This window comes from Plenodomus lingam (genome assembly GCF_022343315.1).
Source record: "Plenodomus lingam strain CAN1 chromosome Unknown contig_19, whole genome shotgun sequence".
Lineage (NCBI taxonomy): Eukaryota > Fungi > Ascomycota > Dothideomycetes > Pleosporales > Leptosphaeriaceae > Plenodomus > Plenodomus lingam.
In genome coordinates, this window is record NW_027093936.1 from 781,223 (window position 1) to 792,931 (window position 11,709).

The 11,709-nt window shown below is 54.3% G+C and overlaps 6 protein-coding genes across 6 annotated transcripts; 3 read left to right on the forward strand and 3 right to left on the reverse strand.

Moving 5' to 3' along the window:
• Positions 1–174: 174 nt before the first annotated feature.
• IAQ61_004264 (uncharacterized protein) lies at positions 175–2,523 on the reverse strand (the record flags this gene model as incomplete). Its single annotated transcript, XM_003838869.2, has 1 exon — positions 175–2,523. One exon carries the CDS (start codon positions 2,521–2,523, stop codon positions 175–177), a length of 2,349 nt encoding a protein of 782 aa, XP_003838917.2.
• A 770-nt stretch (positions 2,524–3,293) lies between these two features.
• Positions 3,294–5,346, forward strand: IAQ61_004265 (uncharacterized protein). Its single transcript, XM_003838870.2, has 4 exons — positions 3,294–3,913; positions 3,982–4,080; positions 4,140–4,336; positions 4,417–5,346. The coding sequence occupies exons 1-4, from the start codon at positions 3,815–3,817 to the stop codon at positions 5,129–5,131; spliced, it is 1,110 nt and encodes a 369-aa protein (XP_003838918.1). The 5' UTR covers positions 3,294–3,814; the 3' UTR covers positions 5,132–5,346.
• Positions 5,347–5,770: 424 nt separating this feature from the next.
• On the reverse strand, positions 5,771–6,185 carry SMG1 (Serine/threonine-protein kinase smg1; the record flags this gene model as incomplete). The annotated part of the gene is made up of 4 exons (XM_003838871.1): positions 5,771–5,815; positions 5,875–5,982; positions 6,031–6,102; positions 6,156–6,185. The coding sequence occupies 4 exons, from the start codon at positions 6,183–6,185 to the stop codon at positions 5,771–5,773; spliced, it is 255 nt and encodes an 84-aa protein (XP_003838919.1).
• A 281-nt stretch (positions 6,186–6,466) lies between these two features.
• IAQ61_004267 (uncharacterized protein) lies at positions 6,467–7,784 on the forward strand (the record flags this gene model as incomplete). Its single annotated transcript, XM_003838872.2, has 2 exons — positions 6,467–6,575; positions 6,649–7,784. 2 exons carry the CDS (start codon positions 6,467–6,469, stop codon positions 7,782–7,784), a joined length of 1,245 nt encoding a protein of 414 aa, XP_003838920.2.
• A 206-nt stretch (positions 7,785–7,990) lies between these two features.
• On the reverse strand, positions 7,991–8,315 carry IAQ61_004268 (uncharacterized protein; the record flags this gene model as incomplete). The annotated part of the gene is made up of 2 exons (XM_003838873.1): positions 7,991–8,199; positions 8,279–8,315. 2 exons carry the CDS (start codon positions 8,313–8,315, stop codon positions 7,991–7,993), a joined length of 246 nt encoding a protein of 81 aa, XP_003838921.1.
• A 415-nt stretch (positions 8,316–8,730) lies between these two features.
• Positions 8,731–9,391, forward strand: IAQ61_004269 (uncharacterized protein; the record flags this gene model as incomplete). The annotated part of the gene is made up of 4 exons (XM_003838874.2): positions 8,731–8,764; positions 8,825–8,915; positions 9,091–9,283; positions 9,350–9,391. 4 exons carry the CDS (start codon positions 8,731–8,733, stop codon positions 9,389–9,391), a joined length of 360 nt encoding a protein of 119 aa, XP_003838922.1.
• Positions 9,392–11,709: the final 2,318 nt, after the last annotated feature.

An 11,709-nucleotide genomic window follows, 5' to 3' on the forward strand; every position in this document is an offset into this window, starting at 1 on the left:
AATGAATTGAATTGACACCCATAGGTATGGCTATTATTAACATTCAAAGGAAGAATGGTGTTCGTCGTACATGGACCATCAAAGCAACAAGCGGCCGTCACGGGGATATCATCTGCGCAAAGAACGGCTCTTTCTCTTGAGGTATTCCTAACCCTTCCTCCTCTTGCAAGACTCCTAGAAAGCATCTTCGTTTGGGCAGCCAGTAACATCATGGCCTTCACTCTCACAAAGCGCGCACCACTTGTCTGGGTCCGCGATCGCCGCACCCTTTGCTGGAACAAGATTCGAGTTCGATGCATTCGGGCCCGGTGTAGGTAAAGGAGCAGTGGGTGCACTGCCGGGCGGCTTCGATGGGCTAAGGACAGAGGGACGGGCAGTCCGATCAACGGAGAGACCGCGGAGACCTTCGATGACAACGTCCTTGCCGTTGCGAATACCATTCTCCTTCGAAAAGTCAAGCGTATCGCTAGCTCCCATGGCAGGGCAATTAAGAATGTCATGGCCTCCAGTCTCACAGATTTCGCACCAAAGTAAACTGCTGTTAGCGGAAGAGCGACCATCCGATTCGGCCATAGGTGCCAGAGTGGAGGAAGCATCGCGCCGTGCTGGTTCATGCCAGTCGACGACGGTGCCCTTCGAGTCGTGTCCTGACGAGCGCTTCTCTTGAACAGCAGTGTGCTCGGATGCACCGTTGCTGATGACACTCGCGCGCTGCTCGGCCAGACCAAGTTGGCTCCTCAGCTTCTCGAGCTCACGCTCCAGCTCTTCTTCCCTGTAAGCCTTGCGCTCTACAAGGCCTCGTAATTCCTCTTTCTCTCGTTCAAGACGCTCTACATTTTCCTGCGCCAGCTTGAACTCTTCTGGGTCTACGGAAGAGCCTTGTCTTGACAGTGGGGAACGGCGGTGTTCGTCCCCTCCACCAGAGCTAAGCGAGTGGATGATGGCCTTGAGGCCTCGGATCTCATCGTCACGTTGTTCAATATCGCGTTGGCCTGGTGTGTGAGGGGCATCCGCCAGAGCGTCTGCGCCCTTCAAAGCTGCTGCCGCCTTCTCACGCTCTCGTCGGAGTTCTGATCTTCCGCGCTCGACCTCGCCCCTGAGGAACTCAACCTCGCCTCGTGCTTCAGCCTCACCTCGACGAGCGTCTTCCAGACCCTCTTCCAGCTCTTGTACAAGCTCCTCGAGTTGTTTAAGCTGCATGGCCACAGTCTCCACGTCCTCTGTACGGGACTGGTACTCGCGCAATTCTTCCTGTAGCTCTTCTACCTTCTTCTCGTATACTCGTTCAGTCTCTGTGCTCGCAAGTTCGAGGGTATCGATCGTGCTTCGGAAGTCGGACCGGTGAGCGTCGAACTCTGAGGTGAGCATAGCAATCTTGTCGTTCTTCTCCCTAAGCAAGGCTCGTAGTGTGGCTATGTCATTGGGCTCGCCATGTTGTGAACCATAGTCGGTACCATCCTCTGGGATCAAATTCTGTATTTCCGACAAGCTTGCTTCCATCTCGCTCAAAGACGACGCCTGTTCCTTGAGCTGCGTATCGCGTTCTTCCAACAGCTTCTGCAGTCGTTGCACCTCGTCGCCTTGATTTGCGCCCATCCGAGAGCCAGGCCTTCGTCCTTTGTAGCTAGCCATGGAATCGTTGCTTGTTCGTGAAGCACCGACGGGTGTTGTCTCACCGTCTTCGTCAATGGTATCATGATGGCCCATGCGAGAATTGTTGTTGTTGTTGCGTGAATACGGGCGTGGCCCTGGTGTTCGCGGCTTTGGGGGAGGCGCTGCTCTCGAGGGTGCAGGACTTGCGAACCTAGGGGGTGCGGGACTTGCGAATCTAGGAGGTGCCCCAATTGCGCTTTTGGAGAATCCAGACGGTGTGAGGCCACCATTTCTGCCCGGGGTCGCCGCAGCAGTGCTGACTTTCTGGCGCACTGGCGATTCTGGACGTGACAGTGATGGGCGGCGTACACGAGTGCCCGGGCCCATGGACTGCGAGAACTTGGCCTTGAGCTTTGAAGGCGAGTCCCCGCCACCGTAGATGGGCGTGTTGCTGGTGGAGAGGCTGAAGTTGTTGCTGTACGAAGGCGTTGGGGGCGTAAGGGGAAAGTCGGACGAGTCTGCGGACTGGCGTTTTTGGGCGCGATGGACGGGCAGAAAGATGCCTGAGCCAGGTATGGACGTGTGAAAGTAGTGGATGCCATCGACCTCGCCGTTGTTCTTCCCGCGGGCCGCATACTCTCTGCTGAGTTCGACACCGGCGAAGACGCCTGCCTTGCCTCTGATGGACCCCACAAACTGCACCACGCCGTGCATTCCACCCGGCACATCCACACTATCGCCGACGGCAATGCTCTGTCCGTCGGCCCCCATTCTGTTCCCGGGTGAAGCGGTGCTGCCGCCGACGAGCGCTGAAAGAGAAGCCTGGCGGGCCATGTTCTTGCTGGCGGCCAGAGAGAGGTTGGGCGATGAGGCGTGGGGCGCAATGGCAGGGCGGGCGGGCCCTAGGCGTCGTGGGGTATGCATCGACATTGCTGCTCTCCAGAGTCCACTGGCCAGGGACGGAACGTCCTGCGTAGTGTGTCACAAGGAAGGCGAGACTTTGTTTGTTATTGTCGTAGGAAGGGTGAGACCGGGGTGGGTCCTGTAGTAACGGCCGAGGGATGATGACACACCACAGGCCCGCAGCCTGCCCAATCACGATTACGACGACCATGGTTGCGCTGGGTTGCCGCCCCTTTCTGTTCAAGTACTCTGCCCAGTTGTCCAGCATGTTCCACACACCTTCTGTCTTTTCTTTCTCATGGTCTACTGTGATAGTATGTGTGTAAAAATACAAAGTTCCCTATGCAGGTTCAATTGAGTACATACTGAGACGAATCGGCCATGCGCATAAACCATCCAAGGCTTGGATTGCCCTGCAATGCTACTTGGTTGGAGACACCCACGAGAACCCACCCTTCAGGTTCTCCCTCTGTACCAAACACGCTTGACTGAGCAATTACAGACCCATGCAGCAGACTATCCTTTACACGGCAGCATATTGGCATGGTGACATCCCATCCCAGCTCACATCAAAACAATGGCTAGCTTCTCGGGGTACGACGCCATTGAAAAAGCCACTACCGGTAACGCTTACGAGTGCCGTACTTGTTCTACAATCTAAAACTACCCACAGTTACACTTCTCTTGCCACTCCTCACGCAACATTGTTTTGAACTTGCCAAACAGACAGTCGTGGTCCGTGGAATCACAAAGCTTTCGTATCCTAGGTAACTACTATGCGTAGGTTTGGTGCATGCATAGGTACCAATAGCCACGAACGACGCGTGAGCACGTGCGCGATCTCGCTTTCAAACTCCACCAGTGCAAGTTGAGATGACTATCTCGAATAAGATCGTGTCGCATGAACGGTTACTGAATTCATCTACTGTCGTCTAAAAGCTCTAAGGTCTGAGGTCATCAGAAATACTCATGCCACAAGAGATGGTTAACTCCCCCTACCGGTATACGCCACATGCTTTCATCTCAGCCATCCAGCAGAACGCTCGTGTTATTCTTTTCAAGTGCTGCAATTGCATTGCGTGCTCTATACACATGATAATATCCAGTATCCTACCCAAAGCGATGCCCAGGCACAACTCTGTCTGTCAATGTCGACGTTGGGTCAGTATGCACGTCGTGCGGCGAGTCAAGACCACTCCCGAGCAAACATGCGGAGTCCCCAGATGCCTCGGCTCAGCTTGCGAAAGCACGACGCCCCAACCTTCATATCGCCCTTGTGCCCGCGCAATGCCACGCACACCTGTCAAACACTTTTATAATGGCTGCCGAAGTGCGACAACCGATCGATGTAGCCTCGCTAGAGCGCTACATTGCCGACAATGTCCCTGAGATTGTGGTACCCGTTGACGTCAAGCAGGTACGTTGTTACAACAGTGTTGAAGCTGGGGGGAAGGTGAAACATAATAGAGCTGATTGTGGGTGAAGTTTGGGTATGGACAGTCGAACCCGACATATCAGTTGACGGATAAAACTGGCAAGAAATATGTCATGAGGAAGAAGCCTCCGGGCCAACTTCTGTCCAAGGTATGCACATCTCCAAGCTGTTGTTGGCTTCATGGGGCGGAACTGACCATCTTTGACAGACTGCACACAAGGTCGACCGTGAATACCGCATCATCCATGCGCTGGAGAAGACCGACGTCCCAGTGCCCAGAGCACTCTCCCTATGTCAAGACGAGAGGGTCATTGGCAGCGACTTCTATATCATGGAGTTTCTCGACGGCCGCATCTTCGAGGACCCTGTCATCCCAGACGTAACACCCGAAGAGCGCACCAAGATGTACGTCAACCTAGCCTTCAAAAAGAAGAAACACCATGTTCCATATATCCATACAACAAGCTAACCCAAAATCCAACCAGGTGGCACTCCGCCATAACCACACTCGCCAAGTTCCACCGCATCAAACCGGCCGACGTAAACCTCTCCTCGTACGGCAAACCCTCTGGTTTCTACAACCGCCAAATCGCCACCTTCAACACAATCTCGCAGTCACAAGCCTCAGCCAAAGACGCCGACACAGGCGAACCCGTCGGCAAAATCCCCCACCAAGACGACATGGTCGCCTTCTTCCAAGACGCACGAACCCAACCCAAAGACCGCGCCACTTTTGTCCACGGAGACTACAAAATCGACAACATTGTCTTCCACAAGACCGAGCCCAGAGTCATCGGCATCCTCGACTGGGAAATGAGCACAATCGGTCACCCACTCTCCGACCTCAACAACCTCCTCGCTCCCTACGTCACGGCGGAGTCGCCAAAGGCCCAGGCCGTCGGCAGAGCTCACGCCGGCTTCAGGCCGGGCGCTACACCGGGCCTGCCCACCGAGGACCAGCTCGTGCACTGGTATTCCGAGGTGGCGGGCTGGGACCCTCGTCCAGATTTCACATGGGGTCATGCGTTTACGACGTACCGCACTGCCATCATCATGCAGGGTATTGCGGCGCGGTATGCGCTGCGGCAGGCAAGTAGTGCCAAGGCGCAGGAGTATGGGCAGATGATGAAGCCGTTTGCTGAGATTGCTTGGGATTTGGTGCAAGAGTACAAGAGGGATCATGGAAAGGCGAAACTTTAGATTGAGATTTTGGAAAAATGTCGGTGGTTTTCGTGTGCCAAGTGAATGAGAAATGGGATGAGTACCCAGTGTGACAGCATGGAAGACCGTTTGTTAGTAGTGCTGCAGACGATAAATCTGTGGTGTATGCATTCCAATACTGTACCTGATCCATGCGTGTCAGATTTCACGAGGATCCACTGGAGAGGAATGGTGCATCAAAAGTAGTCTTAGGGGTTTCTGGAAACTGTGTGAGGGCTTGAATTGGACTTGCTCCGTATCATTGGCTATATGATGATGTTGATGTCAGTTATCTGGAGCTGCACTCCTTTTGTTTCCACACTGTTTCCTGTTATCCAGGCGGCCAAATAACCCGAAGCTGGTATCATATCGTAGGCGTGTAGTCCTGTAAATAACTCAAGTGTCAACATGACAAGTATTTTTTTTCTGAAGAAAAAAACGGCAGGCCAGTATCCGGCCTGTCACAGCGACCCCAGGTGGGAATGTGAACCTGGAGAGGCATACCCACGAGTTGCTGCGCCCCCAAACGCCCTGAACGCCTTGTTATGCGAAATCGTGCTTGCTGGTGCCCATTCTGCAATTATTCCCAAACGTAGCGGTGCCGTTTTATGTACAGATCTGGGTGAGCGGCGCGAGTCTCTATCGACCGATCTTGGGGACATCCTGGTTGATGCGATCGAGAGCCTGTGTAGTAGAGCTTGTTAGAACCAGTGCAATTGAGCTCGGAGCCAGAAAATACGCACCTCGAGCATGACGACGGAGTTGCCGCGGATGACCACCATGCCTATGCGGACCTTCTCTCCTCCGGCTTTCTCCTCTAGAGCTTCGTCGAGGACAATGTTCAAGTAGACCTGTGTCGTCAGCGTTGCGCAGGCCTGGCTGAACTCCGTTTTACGTACATCGTAGCCACGAAGGATGCCCATGACTTTGCGGCTGCCGTTGAGCTGCACGAGCACTCGCTTCTCAAGATACTACGGAGAGTTAACACACTGCACTGTCATGATGGCTTGCGCTGCGTACTTACTTTCTTCAGCTCTGGTTGCGCTTGAGGCATGTTTGCGGCAGATGTTTGCTTGTGATCTGGAATGCAGGTATTTCAAGTTTCGAGGTACTGCTTGGCGTAGATGTTATGATGCGCTGTAGTGGGACTCGCGTGGCAGCGTTGTGTATGATCAGAGTCGCGTATGCGGGACAGCTTTTTGATGCTCGGCGAACGGCGGCCCGTGCACGACAGTAGCATGTGAGCGCTGTTGGCTTGATCATTGTCCTTGTCACCTCCAAACTCCCAAAATATAGCCTGACATCGCGTATGAGCTCACTCCCAGCTCCAGCACCATGAAGCGATCAGGTTCAAATCGCGTTGCCCGCAAAATTGGCTCCTACGACGACGAAGCATCCGCTGAGAGCACCAACAATTCTCAGAGTGAAGTGCAGAAGCCAGCAGGTTAGTCCACACCTCGTCGCGATTGCCAGCTTTTCTGACCTTACTAGGCCTTCCCTGCTGACTGGTTTCGTAGTTGTCAAGCGACCTGCATTTGGAAAAGCCAGGAAGCGATCATCACTGCGAATATCATTCGGTCCTGGCGAAGATGCCAACGATGGCGACGGATCTAGCGATGGCACAGTCGTAACACCGAAGAAATCGAACCTGAGTCGCATAGCGCTGGAGAAGAGTGCGCAGTTGCGTGCGCAATCCCCTCTCGTCCCCGAAGCCTCTCGTCCTACAGAGTACAGCAAAGACTACATAGCCGAACTACGAAACTCCACACCCTCGACGCCTCGGGACCTAAAACCATCCGCAGAGGAGGAAGAGGAGACGCGTGCCCTCGATATAGCCTCCAAGTTTGGCCCAGTCGTGCCCGAACCTTCGTCCGCGATACCTACACAGGCTGAGATACAGGAAAAGAAGGCTCGCCGGAGACGTTTGGCGCAAGAGAAAAACGCTCATGACGACGAAGAGCAACCATGGGCATCCGATGACGAAGGCGAGGACGAGTTTCGCCAAAGAAGGAGTGCGATCTCGTTACGGCCAAAGGAAAAATATGCAGAGACGCGACTGGTACATGAGGACGAGGATATTGCAGAGGGGTTTGATGACTTTGTCGAAGACGGCAAGATAGCTCTTGGTCGCAAGTCAGAGAAAGAAGCGCAATGGAGGCGGCGAGCAGAGATGGCAGAGCTTATCAACGAGGCGGAGGGAGGCTCAGAGGATGAGGCAACGGACGATTCAGAAGAGGAGAGGAATACTGCCTTTGCAGCAGCTCAGGCTCGTGCTGGAAGATATGGCCAGAAGATAGAGGACGAGGAAGACGGGTCAAAGACGCCTCCTCGCATCGCACCACTCCCGGACCTTGACGAAGTGCTCGAGGGCCTCTCTATGGACATACGGACGAAGCAGCAGCGCAAACAGTTGATTCTGCAAAAGCTGCAGGAACTAAAGGACGACAAGGTCAGGATCGAAGAGCGAAAGAAGTTCCTGCAGGAACAGCTACAGAAGACTGGGGATGAGTATGAGAAGATGCGTCAGGAAGCTGGTCTGCCTGCGTTGCCTACAAATGGGGCAGGAGGCCGGCTCTTGACGGAGCGCGGTCTTGATAGTCTTGGAACCACACCTGTAGCAGGTCGTTCGAGCGCAGAGTCGGACGAAGAGTAGCAATAGTCGCTTTCACCGTCCAGCGCAGCAACCAAAACTTCAAAGGCCATGTAATCAGATTACTACATGCCCTAAACGCATGCCGTGACGCTCCGAAAACTCAAGTCAAAATACCCTTGATCCAATTGCGCCCATGAACACAATGCTCCCATATTATACAAGTCCCCCTCCCGATACTCCCTCCATGTCCGCCTTCTCCCCACACCTCATTTATTCGCATCCAGCTCAGCCCAAACCTGCTTAATCTTCTCCCTCTTCTCCTTGGCCTGCTCGCGATTCTGCTTCGTCCGCTCGAGCCGCAATCCGCGCAAACACATGTTGACCTTGTATTTCGCATCCGTGCAATTCCCCGCTACTTTCCATAGGAAGCCGCGGGCGTGGCATTCGTCGAGTGCGGCTACAACTTCTGCGCAGCCTGGAAGAGGGCGGGGGGGGAATAATTGTTAGTGGCGCGGTTGGGGTGGGGAGGGAAGATGTGTGGGGATGAGGCGTACTCTTTTGGACTTCCTCGGTGTGGAGATGGGGATGCATGGTGCGATTTTGTGGGTTGGGAGTGGGTTGGCGCGGGGTGGGATGGTTTGGTTGCGGAGTGTGGAGGTTGCGAGGGTTACATGTGGTGATGGGGGTTGGTATGGTGGCGTGGAAGTGCAAGTGGAGTTGTCCATGTCCAACATCGATCGTTCCGACAAATCGGGAAGTCACAAGATTTCGTGATCTCGAGTCTTAGCGCGCTACTCCACCGTCCTCACAACTCCCGACTTTTGCGCTATAGAAATACGTCTTTACTTTCCAGGACGGCAATCGAGTGCTGTTTTCTTGTACGGCTTGAGCACAAAGTGGTTTCCCCCGGCGCTGGATCAGTCGTCGTTGCTCGAAAGTATCTTCTCGTCTCCGGTTTCCCCGCAACATACAGGACAGCGGCCAAGCACATCACCAACACATCGAAATGGCGTCACAAGCGCAGCTGAAGAAGCAGCAAGGTAAGTAGCGGCATAATCGAGCTAGAATGACTTTGACTCTTGACACTCATGTTTCTGCAGAACTTCAATCCACATATCAAAACTACAAGAACACATTACAAACCATTGCCGCGAAAATCGGGGACATTGAGCAAGAAACCGAAGAGCACAAGTACGTCACCAGACGCCATTCCTTCTCAACTTTCGGTCCTTTTCGTTTCATTTGTACACCGCTATTCCTGCCCGCTGCTGTTGCTTGTCGTCGACGGTCGAACTCTATTACCCCAGTTGATAATACACCGCTCTATCTGATCAACATAGCAGGCGCTTCCACTGACTTACTCTAGACTGGTACTAGAGACCCTGACCCCACTACCGGGAGACCGAAAATGCTTCCGCATGATCAACGGCGTTTTGACTGAGCGGACGGTCGAGGAGGTGGTACCGATTCTGCAGACCAACTCGGATGGGTTGAAGAAGGCGCTAGACGAGCTGGTCAAGCAGTACAAGTCGAAGCAGGATGAGATGGAGAAGTGGAAGGTACGTTGATCTGTAAACTTGGTTGCGGGTACAGGAGACTGACGGGAATCACTGCATCGTCTATAGAAGAAGAACAATGTCCAGGTTGTTCAGCAGCCGGGTCAGTGAGAGTCAGGGAGCACACATGACTCTGGAGGCTAGGCGACGATGGGCGATGAAAGCTGGGTGGTTGAGAGTGCGCAAAAGATCCGGTTGTTGCATACGAGCATTGATGAGTGGATCGCGTCACATGACATGGCAAAGTGTGCTATTGGGCAGGGTCGGGAAGGGGATACCTACAAGGGGAATGGGGGAGAGGGGGCTTGGATGATTGATACTCTACCCATATCACCACCATGCCAGTGGTAGATAGACTCCATCCAACAAAGAGGCATTCAGCACTCGGGCAATCGGGCACTCGGGCCTTCGAATCCCACGTGTCTCTCAAACGGTGATATTGTCCATGGAAGTTGCAGAGATTTGTGCTGTTGATTCCCAAGAAATCTCCGTAGGCCAGGCACTAGGCCATTCAAGCCTTTCTGAGACGCCAGGCAGCAGGCCGGTCGTATGCAAAGAACAAGGCGGGCGGGCCAGCAAGGTTGGAGAGAGGAGGAGTTGGGTAGTTGGGTGCCGTTGTGGCGGAATGGACAGTTGGCCGGCACGTGCTGGCTGCATCGAGGGCTGCTGCAGGATGAGGTGGCCGTCAAGTCAGAGTGCGGTGATCGGCGAGGCAAGTGAATCCACGGGCCCGGACAGAACTGCTCATAGGGTACCGTGGGAAGATACGGCGAACGGTCAAGGGCAGCCATGTGAGTGGACGGGCTCAACGTCAACGTCAACGTCATTGCCTGTTTGAAGCTGAAGAGTGAAGCTGAAACAAGGATGGCGATGATGATGATGATGATGATGATGATGATGATGATGATGATGATGATATGGGCATGGCACTTGAGCCCAAAGGACAAGGCTTCGGGACGGGGCTAGGATCATGACAGAAGGAAGGAACAGCACATCAGGCAGAAAGAATCCCACGCCGTGACGACAGCAGGCTGTCTCTCTCTCTCTCTCTCTCTCTCTCTCTGTGTGTGTGTGTGTGTGTATGTGCATGGACACGTTGTGGGGGGAGGGTGAGGGTACCCCCATCGCAGACGCTACCTAGAGTACAGTACCTACAGCTTAGTAGTACGTCAGGCGGGGGTGGGCAAGTATTATCCAGCGTTGGCTTTACTGTGTATCTGATGACGGTACGTGTAGATGAGTGTGCGTGTGCGTGTACTGTACTCTACATGATAGGGCAATGTGGAGAATAGAACCAATGAGATATTTGCATAGGATCGCTCCAATAGGAAAATACTTGGAAAAAAGAACACGAAGGTGAGTCGATGGGTGGTTGGTGGATAAGTGGGAGGTCTGAGGAGGAGGAGGGGGGGGGCCCTGCATGCAGAGCTCCAAGCACCCCCAAGCACCTGAGGCATGATCTATCTGATCGCCCTCCCAACGCGGCCGAGCCATGCAGAACAGAAGTTGAACAGAAGCAGTGCGCTGACGTCTCTCGCTCGCTCGCTCGCTCGCCCGCTCTCCACAGCGCATGCAATATCAACCTGTTTTATGGCATGTATGTGCCATGTGTTTGCATCCAGTTCTGAGGGCATGCGTCCTGCTGTTACCTAGCAGTTCCTTCGGCACCGTCAACCACCAACCACCAACCATGACTCAGTAACCATGGGAACGTGAAAGCATGGCTAGCGACGATTGTAGTATTGTGTACCTACCGAAACCCGGGCCGCACCGAAACGAACAAGTCGGGCGAGTCTCTCTCTCTCCCTCCCAACACGATTCGCCCACGGCACTCTGCAAACCCCATCTCTCTCTCCGCCAGTCCACCCCAACCCCATATCCATATCCTGATCCAAGCTTCGCACAGTCCGCACGCGTCAGGGCTGAAAGCTCGCCTCGCGCTCCCATTGGCCAGGCGCGTGGTTAGCTATCCAACCTTCTCTCTGCGACAAAGACTACCTACCCTACTACGCTTGGGAAGTCCAGTCCCAACTTTTTGCTGTTGCCTCGTGACATCGATTGATCGATTTGACGGATTGCTTGACCTGACCGCACCATCAGCCCCGCCGCTCTGCCCGTACGCCAGTCCGTCTATCCGTCTGCCCTGCCTGCATCCACCCATCCACGGTCCACCCCCTCCTCCACCTCCTTCTCCTCCTCCGTCTCTGTAGAGTCCATCCCACCCGCTTTGACACCACCGCCTGCTCTAGCTCTGACCTCCTGCATGCAGTCCCACCACCCGCCTCCCCAGAAGACCGCGATAGCTGCGCCGTGGTAGTTGCAGTCACAGTCACAGTCGCAGTCGCAGTCGCAGTCGCAGTCGCAGTCGCAGTCGCACGCATAGTCGCAGTCGCACAGCACGGCACCTTACACCCCCGCCCGCGACCAGA